Raw genomic sequence first — 22,692 nt, forward strand, 5'->3', positions numbered from 1 at the left:
TCCTCCATCCATGGGATTTTCCAGGCAAGAGTACTGGAGCGGGGTGCCACTGCCTTCTCCGAAATGTAAACTCTACCATGTGTGAAATAGATAGCTAATGGGAAGTTGCTCTATAGCACATAGAGTCAGCTCAGGGCTCTGTGATGACCTAGAGGGGTGGGAGGGAGATTCAAGAGGGAGGGACACGTGTATACGTTTGGCTGATTCACTTTGTTATATGGCAGAAACCAATACAACATTGTAAAGCAGTTATTCTCCAATTAAAAAGAAATTTAAAAAGAAGTATCGAGACTTCCCTTGGTGGTCTAGTGGTTAAGACTGAGCTTCCAATGCAGGGGACCTGGGTTCAAGTCAATCCCTGGTTGGGGAGCTAAGCTCTCACATGCTGTGTGGCAACAACAACAACAACAAAATATTAAAAGAAATGTAAAACATTTTTTAAAAAGAGAAAGTTTATGGAAAGCACTTTCTGAATTACAACTTGAACATGAGGACTTGTTATGAAGACCGGGACCTGGGTCATGGTGTATTGGAGAACCAGTGAGGGGAGGCTGCCAGAAGAGTGCTGAGTGCTGGGTTCTTACCTCGCTCCATGCCCTGAGCTTGGCCGGCTTTGCACCTAATCGTTCCATGTATATATTTCTGTAGCCACATAAAGGAACTACAAGGAAGGGAAATCTCCCCAGTTGATTCTTGCGGCTGGGAAGAGTTGCCATCTGGCCATTGTTGAATCAGAGCTCTGTAGTAACCGCAATCTTGCCTTGGTGGGGGTCGCATTTACTTATAGAGCCTGACCCGTGGTTTTCTCCTTGATGAGGTTCACCTTCTCTGAAATACCTATGGCTTAGAGCAGCCAGAGCTGGTGCACTGTGAGCGTTTGATGTGGTGTAACCTGAAAATGTGCCATGCGTCTACTTCGGGAGTCAACACGAGCAGCGGAGTTGGAGTTTGTAGCTCTGTGAGCAGGAAGAACAGAGGCCTCTAGGAGTTTAAAAGTCTCTTGACTGGGGCTCTTCGGGGGCTTCCCGTGGAGACCATGGTAGCTTTGTAAATCCTCCAGGTGTCTGTCAGTCCTGCCCTGTCTTAGACCTTTTGTTCATAGGAAAAGGCTTGTGTTATTTTTTCCTCTGACCCCTTTCCCTCCCTCCTCCAACCTCTGACTGACCAGCTGAAGCAAAAAAGACCTCTAATATATGGCTTAATCATAAATTCTAAATAATTATACTTTATTACCTCTCATGGGTCTTGAAATGTAGGTGCTACATTCTGCTTTCTGCCGAGGCAAGGGAATAATACAGAAACAGTAGTAAATTATAACTTCAGGCTGCAGTCGTAAGCTTGAGGAATTGCCATTTAAGTGGAAAGTGCTTGAACAGCCCAATGAGCAGCTGTCATGTCTACTTTCACTCTGAAAAGTAGGAACATGACAGTATAGTTTCCGCTGCTTGTCCAATGTGAACTTAGCGTGTTCTCCTTCCCTGCTCGGCAACCGCAGTATCTGCTTCTTGCTGTTCACTTTTTTTTGCACGGTTGAGGATGTGTCTCTCCTGAAACTTTTTGCTCTAAAATATGCCCCTAAATGCTGACATTTTCAAACTTGGGGTTTCTGACTTGATATCCCTGGTGGCTCAGATGGTAAAGAATCTGCTGCAATGCAGGAGACCCAGATTTGATCCCTGGGTAGGGAAGATCCCCTGGAGAAGGAAATGGCAGCCCACTCCAGTATTCTTGCCTGAGAAATCCCATGGATTTCTGCAGTCTATGGGATAGCAAAGAGTTGGGCATGACTGAGCAACTAACACATACTTTACACACCAGATTTTTTGGTCTTCAGACAAATTGGGGAGAGGACAAGGCCGGTGTCATAGGCTCTGAGAATAGGAACCTGAGTGTGTTCCTAGGTTCTTGGAAGGATCTGCCATTTTCTTATCATATCTAGTCTTTTTGTTTATTTCTGTAGTATTTCTGTTGTGAACTTTACTTGAAGTATATGTGATGAGTACCTCCTGAGGGCCAGGCACTGAGCTGGAGGCTTTGATATATTTTATTTATTTATCGTAACAAACCTGTGAGGTGTGTAATCGTCCCTTTCTAGTCACCTTTTTTTTTTTTCCCCCCAGAAAAGAAAACTGATGGGAATGGACTGCTAGTGGGTAGTATATGGTTTCTTTTAGGAGTATGAAAATACTCTCAAATTAGTTTATGATGATGGTTGCACAATTCTGTGAATGCACTAAAATGCAGTGAGTTGTATATTTTCAATGAGTGAATTATTTGATATGTGAATTGTATCTCCATAAAGCTCCATAAAGTGAAAATGTTAGTTGCTCAGTCGTGTCTGACTCTTTGTGACCCCATAGACTGTAGCCCACCAGGCTTCTCTGTCCATGGGATTCTCCAGGCAAGGATACTGGTATGGGTTGCCATTTTCTGCTCCAGGGGATCTTCCCGACCCAGGGATCGAACCCAGGTCTCCTGCATTGCAGGCAGATTCTTTGCCGCCTGAGCCACCAGCACCAGGAAGCAGGTATGTGAACTGTATCTCCATAAAGCTCCATAATGGCACCCCACTCCAGTACTCTTGCCTGGAAAATCCCATGGACGGAGGAGCCTGGTAGGCTGTAGTTCATGGGGTTGCCAAGAGTCGGACACGACTGAGTGACTTCATTTTCCCTTTTCACTTTCCTGCATTGGAGAAGGAAATGGCAACTCACTCCAGTGTTCTTGCCTAGAGAATCCCAGGGACGGGGAGCCTGGTGGGCTGTCGTCTCTGGGGTCGCACAGAGTCAGACACGACTGAAGTGACTTAGCAGCAGCAGCAAAGCTCCATAAAACCCCATTTTAAAAAGGAAATTGAAGCTCAGAGAGGTAAAATCACTTGCTCAAGGTGACATATCTAGTGAAGCTTACGTTTAAGTCCAGATTTTTCTGAGACAAACCTATTCTTTCTTCCGTGGAACTATGCTAGCTCTACCAATTATATCGTTGTGGAATCTTTTTCTTTAAAAGTGTGGAAAAAGAATATTAGTTAAAAAACAAACAAACAAACAAAAAAGAATATTAGTTGACCAACTAATAGATGAATACACATATATTCTCACTGTTAAGGATTCAGATAATATGGAAGTGCATAGAATAAAATGTAGAGGTACTCTTTTATCTTCTGTCTGTTCCTTTTATAAGCATTAACATAAATAGTTATGTAGATATATTTATGTTACGGCTGCTTTTTTAAAAAACACAAATGGGACAGTACAGTATTGTGTTAGTTGAGTACCTAGGCTTTGTTGGACTTAGGAACTAATTGGCCTTCAGATTGTACTCTCAGAACAAAACTCATTTGTATGTAGGGGACTTATTGTGTGTTAGTAGGTACATATGTGTATGTGTGTATGTGTGTGTATACTACTTAGTTTTTTTAACTTAATAATATGTCCTGGAGATTTTTTTCATGTCAGTACCTCATCCATATTATTGTTGGTATTATAATAAAAATAATATATGTACTAGGAAATAAAAATTTTAACAGTGGAGGTTGATCTAAAATGGAAAGGGAAAAAAAAATAAATAAAAAATAAAATGGAAAGGGGGAAACTTTGCCACTACCCCCAAGTTCCATTTCTTAGATGTAACTACTTTTCACTGTATTCACATTTTATTCCTTAGGCGATTCTTTCCTGCTTAACTGTTAAAATATCTTTAATACTTCAGTTTTTTCATTTAACAACTTTAAGGCCTGTCAGTCTTTCATGAAGAAAAATGTGGGATTGGCTCTCTTACACTCTCAACTCTTCCTAACTTTTGTCACTTGATGTTTATTTTTAAGGTTTTTTTTCTCTTAATTGATCAACTTTATACCAAGACATAGATGCTCTCACTTGACTTCTGGTATTTCAGCCATGTCATTGCTGTCATATTTTTGAACTATATAATGTTTACAGGCTCATCTGTAATTTTGATGAGGGGACCATGCTTTCTCTGTATGTCGACAGTGTACAGTGTGTGTTATTAATTGTGCTTATGTGTGTGTTATTAATTGTAGAACCAAATGGAGTGACTGGACTCCTGCGTAGAAGGTCTCATCCACTGTAATCACTAAACTTACATCAGTTGAAAGAACATGCTGCAAATGTCAGGTCAAGATTTCCGACCTCACCAAAAGCTCAGGCTCGCGCTGCATTATTGAGGTGGTTTTGTGTTCGAGCCGTGGCTTTCTTGTTGCTTGGTTCTCCCTCTCTCCCTGGCGTTCATCACTGCCTTTCTCTGTCTTTACTGACTGGAGAGTCATGCCATGGTGCTGGCTCGATGCTATTAGATGTTGCATCATATGACTTAGTTAATGTTTTGATAAACACTGCCTTCTTCAAACCCATCTGACACAGTTTTACTGAGATTGCTTCTCATTGCACTCCTAGGAGAATTCCGTTGTCACTCAGGTCCTGTGTCTTCGTTCTTTTTCTGGAATTTTCTAAGAATGCCTTCTGACTACTATATTTTAGATTCCCCAAAATGTGTACCCTCTCCAGGACCCACCACAGTACTTTGAACATGGTAGGTGCTTTAATAAATATTGAATCAATGAGTGAAATTCCTCTTCATTCATGGCAGTATAGGCAAAAGGAAATATTTATTCTATCCTTAAAAGCTCCTGGCTGGAAAAGGTTTTGAAGACCCCTGCCAAAACAGATGGCCATTCATCTTATATTCTGGGATCTCTAGAGACAGCTTTTAGAATCTTCCATGACAGTCTATTCCTTCAGTGACCCATGCTTTACTTCCTCATAACTAATCCAGATAACGATGTGGCATCATAGAATTTTCCAAATGACACAGTGTCTGGATCAATTTGTACATTCTCTTCCATGTTTTTTTTTATAAGAACACCATCAAAGGTTAAAAAAAAAAAAGGTGCCTATGTGTTTTTTTTTTTTAAGCTGAGGATGAATAATAATATTACTATGAATTATGAAGACCTTTTAATCTCTTATGGTTCATTCAATCAGTCATGTGGTATTGAGATAATTCTCTATACGGGTTGGGTAGGTGGAGTGTTCCCTGTTGAGTGGCAGTCTCTCCTCTGTCTCTTTTTAAATATTTATTTATTTACTTTTGGCTCTGTCGGGTTTCAGTTGCAGCATGTGGGATCTCTCATTGCCTTGCTGGCTCTTCATTGCAGCGTTGGCTCTCTGGTTGTGGAGCTTGGGCTTCGTTGCCTCACAGCATGTGAAATCTTAGTTGCCTAGCCAGCGATCGAATGCAGTCTCCTGCATTGGAAGGTGTATTCTTAACTACTGGACCACCAGGGAAGTCCCTGGCTGGCAGTCTTACTATGCCCTCTTTGGCTATTGGGTTATCTCTGCAGCATAATTCATAAAAGTACAGGCTATGGGAAGGAATTTTTCAGGCTTTTAATTTGATTGCATATACTGTGTATGCTCTTTGCTCCTTCTGTAAAAACAGTGGGAGAATGACCATGAATGAAACCTTTAAAAAAATTTATTTATTTAATTGATTTCTGTTGACTGAGCTCAGGACTAGACCAGGAATGAATCTGACTTTCTTGAATCAGTCAGTTCCTGCAGCAGATTTCAAGCCCAATGTCCTCATTGGGCTTCCTTGGTGGCTCAATGGTAAAGAATCCGCCTGCAATGCAGGAGACAAAAGAAACACAAGTTTGATCCCTGGATGGGGAAGATGTCCTGGACAAGGAAATGGCAACCCTCTCCAGTATTCTTGCCTAGAGAATCCCATGGACAGAGGAGCCTGGCAGGCTGGAGTCCCTGGGGTTGCAAGAGTTGGACATGATTTAGCGACTAAGCCACCGCCACTACTGTGCTGGCACTATACCGCCATTAAACTGTCTCTGTGGAATAATTCTTCTAGGCCCAATAAACATTTCAACTTTTTTTTTTTTTTTTGACACAGTTCGAGGCTTTCAGGATCTTAGTTCTCCAACGATTTCTGGACACGGCATCAAAAGTGCCAGGAAATTTCCTACAAATTTTAAAAAGGTATAAATTATCGTCCTTAGTTCATTATAGTGACTTTGTTCTAAAACTGATCCTGGCTTACCTCTTTCCCCTTACATTTTCATATTGTTCCCTCCACCTAGTTATATTTTCTCCTTCATTCTAGGTACACGTATAACTCACCTATTTAGGGTTGACATTAAAAAAATTTAATAGCCACAGTGACAGTGACACCAGCCATTCAGTGTGGTTGCCATAACTCTCTTTCCCTCCAGACTGTAGCAACTGATATAGCAGTCTTATGTCACCTATTAGAGCTAAGGTTTTTCAGAGCCACTATTAATTGTATTTCTGTACTGTGCACAGCACTTAGTGCCTTGTACAGAATAGGAACTTGCCGAGTATCTGGAGAGAACAGCCTTATTTCCTCCCTAAGTATTAGCCAGAAACCTTATCTTGGGCTTCTGTGGGGGCTCAGGTGGTAAAGAATCTGCCTGCAATGCAGGAGACCAGGGTTCAATCCCTGGGTCAGGAAGATGCCCTGGAGAAGGTAATGGCAACCCACTCCAGAATTCTTGCCTGGAGAATTACATGGACAGAAGAGTCTGGTAGGCTGTAGTCCATGGAGTCACAAAGAGCTGGACATGACTGAGCAACTAACACTTTTGCTTTTTTTTAAAAAAAAACTATCTTCAATTGCCAATGGAAAATCAGATATTGAAATAGGAGTGACTAAAGAAAGTAGTCAAAAGGTGTTTGAAGGAACAGAACTGAAGAGTTTAAGTGGCTATTCCAGTTTCATTCATTAGCTTTACTTGGAAGTTCTGGGGCCTGGAGTTCACTGGAGCAGTGGCTTTGTATATACAAAGTGGGAAGAGAAGAGACTTCATTCAAGTTTTCTGTTAACCTAACCTTCTCATCTCTCCATTTCCATGATCCCCTCTGCCCTTCTGTCTCATGGGAAGAGTTGCTACCAGGATGAGAAAAGGCAGCCCTTCCTAAAGTGGGATTAAAGTTCCTTTTGCTGATTTAGAAATCAAGAATGAATGATTAACCTCAAGAATGTATTCTCTTCTCAGCCCAACAATAAAATAAGCATTCCATAAAAGTTAATCTTAGAAAACAAAGAGAGAGAAAGGTGTGTACCCTGAGGTCATCTTCACCTCTGTACTTGTTTCTATAAAAGAGTTTTCAGTCCCCTGGAAAATACACTGCAAAAGATGTATAAAACGAACCAAAGCTCTTATTGCCCTTACTGATTTCAGTGTTCTTTCATTTCTTTCTGGGGAATGAATATCTCTTTTCTGAGGACCTCTTCATTGAGCATTCCCTTTTGCATTTAAAAAAGTCATCATACTTACTGTTTTATTTTTTATTGTTAAGTACAAAAGTAATAATGTATGCTATCCAGTCAAAGATGCTGTGAAGGACTTCTCTGGTGGTCCCATGGTTAAGGATCTACCTGCCAGTGCAGGGGACATGGGTTCCATCCCTGGTCCAGGAAAATCCCACATTCTGCAGGGCATCTAAGCCCCTGTGCCACAACTATGAAGCCTGCGCTCTAGAGCCCGTGAGCCACAACTACTAAATCCGTGAGCTGAAGCTACTTAAATCTGCACCCTAGAGTCCGTGCTCTGCAACAGAGAAGCCACCACAATGAGTAGCCCATGCACAGCAACTAGAGAAAGCCTGTGTGCAGCGATGAAGACCCACCCAGCCAAATTTAAATGTATAAATAAAAGAAAAAACCAACTCCCCAAAAAACAATCAATTTTAAGATGTGCTCTAAATTCAGAGATGCTAAAAATGAAATATTAGAATTGATGCTCACTGTAAAGAATTTGTAAACTATAAGGAAGTGTAAATTGGATAACAAAAATACATCACATAATATGACCACACAGAGCTAGCAACATTCATAACTATTTGATGTGATTCCTTCTAGCATTTTTTTCCTATACCTGGGAAAATATGTTTTCCCAAATATGGGAAAATTAATATCAGATTATATGGTATTAGATATAATGTTAATATGATATTAATATCATTAGATATGATGTTTAGAAAATTAATATATTAGACATGTTTGGGAATACCAGGCCACCTTACCTGTCTCCTGAGAATCCTGTATGCAAGTCAAGAAGCAACAGTTAGAACCAGACATGGAACACCAGACTGGTTCAAAATTGAGAAAGGTGTGCATCAAGCCTGTATATTGTCACCTTCCTTATTTAACTTATATGCAGAGTACATCATGTGAAATGCCAGGCTGAATGAATCACAAGCTGGAATCAAGATTGCTGGGAGAAATATCAACAATCTCAGATATGCAGATGATACCACTCTAATGGCAGAGAGCAAAGTGGAACGTAAGAGCTTCTTGATAAAGGTGAAAGAGAGTGAAAAAGCTGGCTTAAAACTCAGCACTCAAAAAACAGATCATGGCATCCAGTCCCATCACTTCATGGCAAATAGATGGGAAACAATGGAAACAGCAACACTCTTTATTTTCTTGGGCTCCAAAATCACTGCAGATGGTGACTGCAGCCATGAAATTAAAAGACGCTTGCTCCTTGGAAGGAAAGCTATGACAAACCTAGACAGTGTATTAAAAAGCAGAGACATCACTTTGCCGGTAAAGGTGAACATTGTCAAAGCTAAAGTTTTTCCAGTAGTCATGTATGGCTGTGAGAGTTGGACCATAAAGAAGGCTGAGTGTTGAATAATTGATGCCTTCAATTTGTGATGCTAGCAAAGACACTTGAGAGTCCCTTGGACTGCAAGGAGATCAAACCAGTCAATCCTAAAGGAAATCAAGCTTGAATATTCATTGGAAGGACTGATGCTGAAGCTGAAGCTCTAATACTTTAGCCACCTGATGTGAAGAGCTGACTCGTCGGGAAAGATCCTGATGCTAGGAACGATTGAAGGCAAGAGGAGACGGGAACAACAGAGGATGAGATGGTTGGATTGTATTACCAACTCAATGGACGTGGGTTTGAGCAAACTCCAGGAGACAGTGAAGGACAGGGAAGCCTGGTGTGCTACAGTCTATGGGGTCACAGAGTCGGACACGACTGAGCAGCTGAACAACAGCAACAACAATAATGTGTTATATCTTGTTTTTTTCCCAATAGTTTTTTGTCTTTTTTCTCCAATACTTATATATCTTGAATATTTTTCCTTATTCAATATTCCTCGAAAATGTGATTTTAAAAAATGGCTTAAATAGGAGTCCTCTACTTTTGTCATGCCATTTATTACCAGTGCCTTGGTATCAAATATATCTCTCTGGTGAACATCTTTGTACCTAATCTTTATCTGCACCTATAGTTATTTCTCTAGGAAGAGTGACTAGAAGTGAGCCCCCTGAGTAAGGATGAGAGTGTTGATAGGTAAAGACTGTACATATTGCATGGTTATACTGTTCTTCAGAATGTTCTCAGTTTGCCTTCCTACCTACAGTGTATGAAATGTGTTTATCAGTTCCTTTTACCAACCTACCTTATTGCGCCCTAGGCAACACCAGGCATTACAATTAAAAATGTTTTCTCCAATTTAATGAGTGAAAATAACATGCTGTTGTTTTAAAGTACACTTACTTGTTGATGATGTTGAACACTTTCCATGTTTTCATGGCCATTTGTATTCTTCTTTCTATTACTATTTATTAGCTGATCATCTTTTGCCCATTTTTCTGTTGACATGTTATTGACATGCATCTTGATGCTTACTTTATTCAGCTCTTCTGTTCTTTTACTAGGCATTAAAAAAAACCAAACATACTCTTTAAAATTTTGACTTAGATTTTTTTAAACAATTCTTAAAAAAAAAAATTTTTTTTTTAAAAAAATTTTTGACCCTGCTGCACAGCATGTTGGAGATGGCAATGGCACCCCACTGCAGTACTCTTGCCTGGAAAATCCCACAGACGGAGGAGCCTGGTAGGCTGCAGTCCATGGGGTCGCTAAATGTAGGACACGACTGACCGAGTTCACTTTCACTTTTCATTTTCATGCATTGGAGAAGGAAATGGCAACCCACTCCAGTGTTCTTGCCTGGAGAATCCCAGGGATGGGGGAGCCTGGTGGGCTGCCGTCTATGGGGTCGCATAGAGTCGGACACGACTGAAGCGACTTAGCAGCAGCAGCAGCAGCACAGCATATGGGATCTTAGTTCCTGATCCAGGGATCAAACCCATGCCCCTTGCATTGGAAGCCTAAGGTCTTAACCACTGGCCTACCAGGGAAGTCCCTAAAATAAATTTTAATATAGAAAATTTTTTAGATGAAGTGTACTTACTTTCATTTATTATTAATTATGTTCTTATTTCATCACTAAGTCATGTCCAACTCTTTGTGACCCCATGAACTGTAGTCCACCAGACTCCTCTGTCCAGGGAGTTTTCCAGGCAGGAATACCTGAATGGGTTGCCATTCCCTTCTCCAGGGAATCTTCCCGACCCAGGGATTGAACTGGGGTCTCCTACATTGGCAGGCAGATTCTTTACCATTGAGCCACCATGGAAGCTCATTAATTATAGTAGCATTGAATTAAATAGCCGTATTCAAATTATTTAACAACTTGTATGTTCCCTGCTAGTCTTTTTATATTGTGGTTTTAATTATTTTGATTGCCATCTTGTCAGCTAAAGTATAGGTTCTAACTGTTTGATGAAGGCTAATAGGGAAATGGTGGTAGTGTGTTTTCTGAGTCTTTGCATTGTTTAAGTGTGACTTACTATACCTACATGTATTCATATCTCCTTTAATGGCTATCGGAATCTTGAGTAAGGAGTTTCCACCTTAAAGCTCTATAGATATTGTTCCCTTGACCTCTAATATTTGATGTTAAGGAGATACCTGAAATCATCTCCATTTTGATCCTATTATAGCAAGTTGTGCTTTTTCTTTGGACATTTTTCGTATTTTATATTTAATTTTTGAACGGAAAATGTTTATGCACTTGGTTAGCCATTTTGTAGTACAGACTCAGGCCTTTTTACAACTTTGGAAAATATTCTTCTGTTATTTCTTTGGTTATTCTTTCATTGCTCTATTTTCTGCTTTCTAAGATTTCTGTTCTATCTCTTTTGGCTTAATCTGCCCCTCATCTCTTATCTTTTTCTGTCACTAATTTTTGTTTTCTGTCTGAGTTCTGGGAGAATTTCTTGAGTTCCCATTCACTTGGGTGATTTGGTTTTTCTGCAGCATGCATTCTGTTGTGTAGTCAGGCTCTTACTGTTTTAAATGAAGGCAGACTTACTAAAAAACAAATCAGCCCCAAGCAGCCTTTCCTGATCTCATGCTGTTCCATCTTCATGATTACTTTGCCCCATTATTACAGGTGCAGTGCCTTCTTGAGTCAAGTGGCTTCTTGAAAAATTGAGACTTTTATGAAAATTTTTTTCTGACCATTTGAGTAACACTTTTTCAGAAGAGGCAGTTTCTGTCAAACTGGTTCCTTTCCTTAGAACTATAGTAATTTTGCCCGAGTTTAGTAATTTTTTCCTTGCCTGTTTTTCCTTATAGAAAGAAGACTAGCACCAGCTAAGAGGCAACTTGGTGTTAAGACTGGTTCTATGAAAACTTAGTACAGATTCCTGGCTAAATACTTCACTTAAAGGCAGAAAATGCACCTTTGCAGGGTCAGATGAGAGACTTGATGAACTGGAGCGCACTGAATAACTTGTTTTTGTCTTTGGGTGGTATGGATGCTCACGGTATGAGCAAACACGGGCAGCTTTTGGACTGGGGATCGAACCCTTACCCCCTGCCTTGGATGAGGAGATCTTAACCACTGGCCTGCCAGGGAAGTCCTGGTATTTTTTCCTAATTGAAGTATAATTGATTTATAGTACAGTGCTACCTTTCTTTAATCTCATTCCTCTTATACTGTATCCAGCAGAGTTGCTCGTAATTTCTGGCATATTGAGCACCTTTCTCTGATATGGAGCACTGAAAGGAGTCTTCATTTTTTTGATATTTCTTTGATCGTCTCATTGAGAATCTAGGAATGGGGTAGGTAGAGGTCTGGGTCTGTACTGTCGTCTCATCAGGAATACTCCCTTCCCCCCTTCCATTGGCTATTAAATTCTGAAAATGTCCTCAGTCATGGATGTCCCCACATCTAGGAAAAATAAGGTCATAAATATTAAGATTGAGGGATGAGAATGGACAGGTGAGTAAGAATGAAAAGCTTCAGTGATTGTGTGAAAGTGGGAAGATTGGATTTCAGTATTGGGCTTATTTAGCTCTGGAGTGCCTTTAGCAAAGCTCCTGATTGTTACTTTAAGAAATTTGGGGACGCAGTAGCCCCTGGTGAAACACTGGACAACAAAACCAAGAAAATAAGGGCTGGGTTACATTTAGGGTGACCAGCTGTCCCAGTTTGTCTGGGTAAGGGAGAGGATCTCAGGATTTGGGACTTTGTATTAAAGCCAGGAAAGTACTGGGCATGAACTGATCACCCTAGCGTGAATTATGCCTTTGCATCTGTGGTCTCTTATATGAGATGAGATTTCATGCTACAGTGAATGTCCAGCGTTCTCTCCTTCCACTGATAGAGCAAGCAGCATTTAGCCTGCAAAGAGTGAGAGCTCTTTTTCCATTTGTTTTGTTGAATAAATTCTACAAACTCTGATTGCTCCTGAGTATAGTCAGTTTTTTTAGCTGTTTTCTGAGATAACTCTGGCAAATAGGCATTCTTTAATGTTTTCTTTCTAAAAATTATTAGGATTAGTCTTTAAAGCTGGGGGCATCTTTAGTACATCCTTTGAGATGTACAATCCATGAGGTTTGAGCCACGTTCATAGATTTAGAGTTTGAGACAAATTAGAAGTCCCACAGTGAAAATACAGGGTTCTTTCTAAAAGTCATAAAGGACTAGAGACATTTGGGAGCAATTTCAAAAGAGTCGTTTGATTAGAGAGTTGCCAAGGATTTAAAGAAAGGCACACACCCCGGACTGTTACTTCTAATGTTGTGTTTGCCACTTGGTCTTCCTTCTTAAGTGCCTTTGAGCTGCCCCTCAGCGGAACAAAAGCTCTTAAGAAATCTGTCTGTTAAGATGATTTTCTCCCTCCTTGTGATATCTTTAGAGCCCACTGTTAATAGCCGGGGAGTAATGAGGCTTTTATTTGGATAGGTGAGAATGGCATCTGTATATTTCTTAGAAATTGTTTCAGTCCTTTATGGGCATCTGGCCTGGGGAAACTCCTGCAACCCCTGCTTTTTGTTTTTGTTCGGCTTTGAATCCCCCTTCAGACAAAATAGTTCAGATCAACTAGAAATTCTCAGGTGTGTCCTTAACTGAAATCCTCAGAGGGCAAATTGAAGAGAGAAGGGTCATCCAGTCGTCTTCAGGCCTTAAGCCACACTTAAAAAAATTTTTTTTTAATTTAATTTTAATTTTTTAAATTGGAGGATAATTGCTTTACAGTATGTTAGTTTCTACTGTACAGCAAAGTGAATCAGTTTATCAGTTATATATATATATATTCCTTTCCCATTTAGGTCACCACAAAGCATTGAGTAGAATTCCTTATGCTGTATGGTAGGTTCTCATTAGTTATCTATTGTATCATATATCTTTTATTTCTCTGTGTTACTTTTTGGGTGAATGCTGGTTATGGCCAATTTTATTTATTGGTGTCTGATTTTGTTATACTCTTTTAAGTAGTGTTGGACTTTGCTCTAGTGAGTAATTAAATTATTTGGAATAAGTTGGATTCTTTTGAGGCTTGCTTTTAAGCTTTTAGGTGGATCTTGGGCAGCCTTTCATATAGGACTTGTTTAACCTTACTACTAAGATTATGCTTTTGTAAAGACTCTTATCTGGGCCTTGCCAGGCAGTGCAGTGGTGAAGAATCCACCTGCAAATACAGAAGATGCAAGAGACACCGGTTAGTTCCCTGGGTCGGAAAGATCCCCTGGAGGAGGAAGTGGCAGCCTGCTCTAGTATTCTTGCCTGGAGAATCCCATGGACAGAGGAGCCTGGCGGGCTACAGTCCATGGGGTCGTGAAGAGTTGGTCATGACTGAGCGACTGAGGACACGAACACAAAGACTCTATCTATTATTGTCTCAGATAGTAGGAGCCATTCTGGCTGCTGAGAACACGGTGTTCTTGGCCTAATGTGAGCCTGAGGTTTCTGGAGCTTCTTTTCCTACAGCTTTCTGGAGCTTCTTTTCCTGCCTGGAGCAAGTTTTCATTCACATATGCACAGTTTAGTGTGGAGTCAAAGACTGGAAGGAACCCTTCTGCAGATGTCTCCTTGATCTCTCCCTGTGCAAGTTCTTCTATTGCAGTATTCTGCCTTACAGATCTCTGCTCCCTGGTCTTCCTACTCTTTGTCTTCACAACTCAGCAGGAAGGAAAGCTGAACACTCAGAATTCTGACTTCTCCCTCCCTACTCTGTGGCTCTGAAACTGTTTCCAGCTGGAAAGCCAGGCAATTGTAGGACTCACCTATTTAATTTCTCTTGTATTTGGGGTTATGTCATGCTCTGTCTTCCTGTGTTTTATAGTTGTATAAGGCAAGAAGGTCAACCTTGTCATCATTCTCAGTGCTCATCACTTAGTTGTGTCTGACTCTTCGCAACCCCATGGACTGTAGCCCGCCAGGCTCCTGTGTCCATGGGGTTTTCCAGGCAAGAATACTGAGTGGGTTGCCATTTCCTTCTCCAGAGGATCTTCCCCACCCAGGGATTGAACCTGTATTGCCTGTGTCTCCTGCGTTGGTTGATGAATTCTTTGCCACCTGGGAAGCCCATCCTTGTCATGACTACTCCCTAAGATCCATAAACAAATGTCCTGCAATTGGCATTTTGTGTTTCCTCTCTTATGTTTAGAGGAAATTTTATAGGTTGTTTTTGCTGACATGTAGTTGGTCTTTGCCTCCTAATTTAAATCATTGTCTTTCTTGGTATCTTCCTAAGAAGTCTTTGTCGCTTATGTAGGAAGTCATGTGTTGCCAGGGACAGTCTGGTTCTCTTCTTATTAACAGAGGAATAGAAGCAATGCTCTAAGCAGAGGTGATACAGATTTTTGCCTCACATGTGGCATCATTTCATAGAATACACAAGAACTTGGCCATTGAATTTTCTCCAATTGCATGTGGTTTCAGGCATATTCTTTAGCTGATGAATTCACCACCTACTCCATTCTTGGGTCATGAATCTGTAGGCTTGAATTCTGTTCTGAGAGCCAAAGCATTGCAACGTGCTGAGTTGGTTGGTTTGCTGCCTGGAAAATTGTTAGGGCAAAATTGATACTTTGATTGGGGAGGGCAGGAGGCAGATTTTCAGATGAAAGATGTTCAATTCCAAAGAATACGAAAGAATTTTGGCTTATTCATAAAGCATGAGTAGAATTAGATGTATAATGAAAAAGAGAAGTTCAACCCATAAATAGTGATGAGTGGGTATCATAAGACTACAGGTAAGTAGGGTGACCATATAGCCTGTTGGCTAAGTACAGTGCTGGTTTACGCCTGTTGTCCTAAAGTAATTATTAATCACATCCCCTTTCTCTATTGAAAGTGTCATGGTTTTTGATGGCTTTACACCACAATGGTTTTATACCATATGACTATATATATATATATGTGCACACATATATGTTTATCTGCTGCTACTGCTGCTAAGTCACTTCAGTCGTATCTGACTCTGTGATCCCATAGACGGCAGCTCACCAGGCTCCCCCGTCCCTGGGATTCTCCAGGCAAGAACGCTGGAGTGGGTTGCCATTTCCTTCTCCAATGCATGAAAGTGAAAAGTGAAAGTGAACTCGGTTAGTCGTGTCCTACATTTAGCGACCCCATGGACTACAGCCTACCAGGCTCCTCCACCCATGGGATTTTCCAGGCAAGAGTACTGGAGTGGGGTGCCATCGCCTTCTCTGATATATCTATCTATCTATATCTATTTATCTCTCTATATAAAGTCATCCTACTTGCAAAAAATAGTTTAGATTATACAAAGTAATTGTTATATTTTTGGTTCTTGTCATTCTTCTTGAATGATGGATTTACTGTTTACTTTGTAATTTAAATACTATTTAGTGACTGATAAGTGGCGTGTTGGATGCTTTTTTCCCTTTAATTTTTGGTATTTTTCCTGCAGATGATCTCAATGCCACCCACCAACACTGTGTTTTGGCTGGTTTACCACCTCGGTTTAGTTCCACCCACCGAGTGGCAGAGGTAAGTGTAAATAAAAATGTGACTCAAACTTAATTGGATGTGACAGAAGTGGTTGCATGAGCAATTTATCATAGAACTTTGGAAGACTATTTGATAGGAAAATTGCTTCCATCTAACTAGATTTTAGCCTCTGTTTACTTGCTTTTTGAGCTTTGAGTTGTGTTGGATCCAGTTGTAAAAAGTGTCTTCACAGCCTGGGCTAAGTCTGTTTTGCTTCCTTCGAGTTGTGTTTCTTGGAAAAGGTGCCTGCAAGAGGGGACCTTGGCAGGTGTTGCTGGTTGGAGATTTTCTAAAGTGTTGGTACCTGTCAAGGTCAAGGTCAAGGTGGTGACTGGAACGAAACTGGGTAGATCTGTGTGCTTGTGCATGTGTTAGTTGTAACTGGGCTCAGAGGGTTGAGAATTTACATTCCCATTAACTTTGGGTCAGGCTTCTGGGCATGTGAATGTAAATTAAAGAGACAGTTAGAGTGGTGCCAGGGAATTTCTGAACTCCCCAGTCAGGTTCCTAACCCAGGCTTGATTGCTGAATTCTGCCACCACTTGCAGTGGCTGATAGTCAGCTGATTAGACTAGTTCAGAATAGAAAGTTAAGAGATGAGGGAAGCCCTTAGTAGTCATCCTGGGGTGTTGTGTGTGCTTGCTTAGGAAGAGTTGTAGAGAGCAGGGAGAATGATCATGAAAAGGATTACAAGTTGACCTCGTATCCAAACTTGTTATCTGTGCTTTGCTTTTATAGCTTGACTTTTCACCATACTGCAGGGGGACCAGTGTGAGAAAGTTGGGCAGAAGGGATAAAATAAAGTGTTAGGGAAACACAAACACACAACCTTTCTAGTCCTGATACTATAGAGTCTATAAGGCAATGTCATGTTTGCTGGTAATTAAGCAGCTTTCCTGGTAAACTGGTCAAACTGCTCGGTGGCTGAGATGGCGTGTGTCTAAGTCAAGATGCCAGCAAGCCCATCAAGCATTCCCTCCTCCCCGCTTTCTCCTTATCTCCCTTTCTTGTTTCTTGCATTCAATCATTCATCTAAATATTCGAGGGCCTGTTCTGTGTCCAGCAGCACTAAAGGCTTGAGAGAGAGAGAGAGAGCCATTAGCTTGACGGGTATGCCCACTAGTTTTGCTGAACTAGCTTTTCAGTTTGAGAGGCAAATATTAAATAGATAAAAACACAAATAATTTATCTTAGAGACCTAAAGTAAGTTCTATTAGAACAGAAGAAAGGAAGGAAGGGAGGGAGGAGGCAAGGGGCAAAAGGAAGGAGGGAAGAGGAAGGAAGATGAAAGGGAGGAGTGAAGGAAGGCAAAAAGAAGTGAGCAAGCAGTTATAGAGCATCTTACATGTGCTTTGTGTTGTGCAAAAAAGATTTCATTTTTGTATAATACAAGATGGTATAGACATCTGTCTTTCTAGTCAGAACTTTCCCAAGAATTCTTTTGAGTGTGTGGCTACTTACACATATCTGCATCTTTCCTAATTCAATCTGGAAGAGTGGACAAGGTGATTAGTGCTGTGCTGAGAGGACTAGTGTAAAATGATGAATAAGATGTTTGGGAAAGTGTATTTGATAAGGATAACAATCATATCTAATTCAGAGAGTTCTTATGAGGATTAAATGAGTTAATACGTGTAAGTGTTTTAGAACAGTGGCTGATAGAGTATGCCTGCAAAGAATGTTAGCTGCTATACATATATATTAAATTGCTACTACCTCTACTAGTACTGTTGCTACTGCTATTACTACTACTATTACTATTACTGCCTTTTTCAATTATCCTGATGAAAAGCTAGTGGGAGACAGGAACAACCAAAACTCTGTTTGGAAGGTGATACTGTCTCCGTTGACACACTGGAATGAACATGGTAAAGCAAGAGAATTTATGTTATCAACAAATCTTAATTGGAAGAGTTGCTATTGACTGAAAGCTACTATTGAGAAGAAGGGAAGTGATTTTAGTTCTATCATCCATTCTGCAAACTTCTGTTGAACTTTCCAGTGTTCAAGGTATTCTTTTAGACACTTGTGGATAGCAGTAGTTGACATGTGGTATCTTTAAGATGTTTCCCGTCTAAGAGGAGGTAAGTACAGAATAGAGAATAGAGTAAGACTTCATGAGTGACCTGACAGGTAGATGTGTAAGACTTGAATGTGTAGGGATTAGGGAATTTTAGGACAGTTGAGGTCAGCTAATGGGATGAGGACTCAGGTGCAAATACTGTGATTGGTTTGGGATGGGGATACGAGGGGAATATTGAATGGCTCAACTTTGACTGAATCTAAGGATTGCCAGAAAAGGAGTATTAGCAGATAAAGGCTGATTCCTGAATGGGACCAGATTGTGAAAAATCTTGGATATTAGGTGTGTTTGGAGTTGGTGATGGACAGGGAGGCCTGGCGTGCTGCAACTCATGGGCTCGCAAAGAGTCAGACACGACTGAATGACTGAACTGAACTGAACTGAAACTTAAATTAGGGGATTTCCTGGTGGCTCAGACAGTAATGAATCTGCCTGCAATGCAGGAGACCCAGGTTCAATTCCTGAGTCAGGAAGATCCCCTGGAAAAGGGAATGGCAACCCACTCCAGTATTATTGCCTGGAGAATTCCACGGACAGAGAAGCCTGGCAGGCCACAGTCAATGGGGTCACAAAGAGTCGGACTTAACTGAGCAACTAACACTTTCACTTTCACAAACTTAAATTGGTTGGTGAACTGAAAGTTGCTCAGTCGTGTCCGACTCTTGAGACCCGATGGACTGTAGCCTGCCAGGCTCCTCTGTCCAGGGGCTTCTCCAGGCAAGAATACTGGAGTGGGTTGCCATTTCCTACTCCAAAATTGGTTGGTAGATGGGGGTTATCAATGATTTATTTATTGCAGTATTGACATATTGGAGGTATCTTTTGGAAGATGAAAATGATAAAGACATCAATTAAACCTGTTAGTCTGAACTAAAGTAGTGGCAACAGGAGAAAAGAAGAAATTCCCTTGACTAATGTAGGAAATGTAGTGACAGACTTGGCAACTGAATGCAGTGGAGGAGGGAATGGAAGAGTGAATGAGTGGGCGAATGAATGAATGGATGAACAAGCGAATGAATGAACACACTGACCAACTACCTCTTTACTGTATGCTTGTCATGTGCCAGGCTCTCGGGTGACTCTGAGGTTGCAAGCCTGGGTGATTTGGAAATGACATTACTGTAAGCAGGTAGTTCTAAGACACTAGGGAAAGAATATAGTTCACTTTCAAACAGTTTGAGTTAGAGCTGCCAAGTGGAGAGGTCCAGCAGACAAATGGAACTTTGGGATTAAAACTTGTAAGAGATCAGGACATCTTTCCTTCTCCACCTCCTACAATAAATACATAGTCAGAAGTTCCCAAAAGGAGCCCTTCAGACTGCGTTTTTAAAGGACACCTCTGGTCTTAATTCCTTTTTTCCTAGATGACCAACTTTACTAAAGTGGAAGTGCTGTAAAAATATCCTGAGGTTTAGCTTTCTCTGTTTAGTTATAGATGTTTATTTGTGTCTTCTAGTTTTTAGGGAAATTTTTGAGCATTAATTTATTTATTAAAAGAAAAAAAAGAAATGGAGATATACAGTGATGCCTTAGGAGAAAAACATAATCCCAAACCTACATCTTTTATCTCTACTTTAGTTGAAGCTTATGATATTTTAAATTCCATGGATGGAGAAGCCTGGTAGGCTGCAGTCCATGGGGTCGCTAGAGTCGGACACCACTGAGCGACTTCACTTTCACTTTTCACTTTCATGCATTGGAGAAGGAAATGGCAACCCACTCCAGTGTTCTTGCCTGGAAAATCCCAGGGACGGGGGAGCCTGGTGGGCTGCCGTTGTGGGGTCGCACAGAGTTGGACACGACTGAAGTGACTTAGCAGCAGCAGCAACATGATATTTTACTGATTAGATACATACAATGTGAAAGATGTGACTATCTTGCTTTCTATATTGTAGATCGTAGTCAATACACGCTATGGTCTGTGGGCCAGCCAGCTATTTTTGTAAATAAAGTTTTATTGGAACCTAGCCATGCTTATGTATTGCTTATGGCTGCTTTGGAGCTACCATGGCAGAGCTGAGTAGTTGAACACAGACCTTATGACCTGCAAGCCTAAAATATCTACTATCTGGCCTTTTTTAAGAAAAAGTTCACTCACTCTGTTTTGTGTGATCCTGTATATACAGGCTTCAAAAATTATCTTAAAGTTAAATGTAGTCTTTAAAAAAAAAAAGATCATTTTAAGGTTAACTTTTTACTTCTACCAAAAGTCAAAAATGATAATATTCAATGCTGGTGAAGTTACAGTGAAACTGTACATTAATGCACTTCTGTTAGTTTTTCTAATTGGCATACTTTTTGGAAAGCTGTATTGGGATATGTCTAAAGCACCATGAATATTTTTATGGTATGGTAAAGCTATTGAATAATATCTTTGACCTCAAACCTAGGAAAAAATTCAAAAGAAGTATATATAAAAAACTATTTGCCTGGCATGATTAATAGTAGTGAAAAGTTGGATAAAACCTTAACGCTTTTATATTATGTGACTCACTAATTAAATTGTTAATATCATCACCTCATTGAGCAGCATTGCAAACGGTAGTTTGGAATACTTATGTACAAACAGTGAAAAACAGCATATACATTGCTAAGTATATATTGATTATAGCTGTGTGTGGATGAAGAATCACACTCACTAAAAATAAAATAGGGTAAGGTGGCAGGATTATGTTTTTATCTTATTTAAAACTTTTAATTTCATCTTATTGTTTTCAGTAACAGAAGAGGGAAAAGATTTTTTCCCCATCACTATAGTTACCATTGCTGTTTCCTTAAATATATATGGAGAAAATCCATGCAGCTTTATAGCCTTGCTTGTTCTACACATGACCTTTCCCTCATGAAGTACAAAATTTGACGTCTTTTCTGTGCCAAACAAAATGATTTGCTATTTTCTGCCTATTCACAATATGTAGGAAGCAGATTGTTTTAAGGAAATGATGTTCTGAAATTCATTTTAGTTACTCAGAAGAAATTGATTCAGTTTTTGGTTGCAAAAATGTGATTAGATTATATCTGATGACTCGCACGGAGAAGGCAATGGCACCCCACCCCAGTACTCTTGCCTGGAAAATCCCATGGATGGAGGAGCCTGGTAGGCTGCAGTCCATGGGGTCGCTAAGAGTCGGACATGACTGAGCGACTTCACTTTCACTTTTCACTTTCATGCATTGGAGAAGGAAATGGCAACCCACTCCAGCGTTCTTGCCTGGAGAATCCCAGGGACAGGGGAGCCTGGTGGGCTGCCGTCTATGGGATTGCACAGAGTCGGACACGACTGAAGCGACTTAGCAGCAGCAGCAGCAGCAGATGACTCTCAATCTTTATTTGATTTTAGGTTTTTTTTTTTTATGGTTGTGTAGAATGTTCTTGGGATTCAACACAGAATATCTGTTTTTTTCTAAATTTAAATTTTATGTATAATTATATTTTGAATAGGTAGTTACGCAAATGGTTCAAAACTCAAAAAGTATCTAAGTGTGTACAGTTGATATGTGTCTCTCCTCACCCCAACCAGCTCCTCTTCCCCAGAGGCAACCAATATTATCAGATATTTTTTATCCTTTCAGTGATATTTAATAAATATGTAAGCAAACACATATGTATTTAATGATAATTTTAAAAATTTCTTACATAACTAGTAGCCTGCACACTATTCTGCACTTATTGTTTTGCTTTATTTTAGTTAACCTTGGTAAATAATTACTTATCTGTATGCGATTCTTAGAGTAGGAAATTTTTTTGAAAGCTATGATACCAAAAGCATAAGCTATCAAAGAAAAAATAGACGATTTGAACTTTATCAAAGTTAAAACTGTGATGCTTCAAAGGTTACCATCAAGAAAGTAAAAAACAGAAGCCACAGAATGGGAGAAAATATTTGTAAATATATTATAAATATATATATATGTCATGTCTCTCACAAGGTGCACATTTTTAGAATATGTAAAGAACTTCTTACAAGTCAGTGATTGAAAAGATAAATAATCCAACCGTTTTTAAAATTAAAAAAATTTTTTTAATTAATTAATTTTAATTGGAGGATAATTGCTTTATAATGTTGTGGTGGCTTTTGCCATACTTTGACATGAATCCAGTCTTTTAAAAAGGTAAAGGATCTGAATAGACATATCTCCAAAGGAGATATACAGATGGCCCATAAACACATGAGAAAATAGCTGTAATCAGAATCACAGTAACAAGTGTTGCTGAGGATATGCAGAAATTGAAGCCTTCATACATTGCTGGATGGAATGTGAAATGGTGCAGCCATTTTGGAAAACAGTCGAGCACTTCTTCAGAAGGTTAATACAGAATTACCATATTGTCCAGCAATTCCCATGCCTAGGTGTATGGAAGAGAGAAATGAAAGAGAAATGAAAACTTGTATGTGAATGTTCATAGTAGCTTAATTCATAATAGCCAAAGAGTGGA

The 22,692-nt window shown here is 40.0% G+C and overlaps 1 protein-coding gene across 6 annotated transcripts in view; it reads left to right on the forward strand.

Moving 5' to 3' along the window:
• FTO (FTO alpha-ketoglutarate dependent dioxygenase) overlaps positions 1-22,692 on the forward strand; it is a 423,456-nt gene that overhangs the window by 150,723 nt on the left and 250,041 nt on the right. For all 6 annotated transcript variants that reach the window (XM_061387217.1, XM_061387219.1, XM_061387216.1 and 3 more), the window contains one exon: positions 16,093-16,172. In XM_061387217.1, coding sequence (XP_061243201.1) covers positions 16,093-16,172 — 80 coding nt within the window. The remainder of the gene's footprint in view (positions 1-16,092; positions 16,173-22,692) is intronic.

Source organism: Bos javanicus, chromosome 18 (genome assembly GCF_032452875.1).
Source record: "Bos javanicus breed banteng chromosome 18, ARS-OSU_banteng_1.0, whole genome shotgun sequence".
In the NCBI taxonomy this organism is placed as follows: Eukaryota; Metazoa; Chordata; class Mammalia; order Artiodactyla; family Bovidae; genus Bos; species Bos javanicus.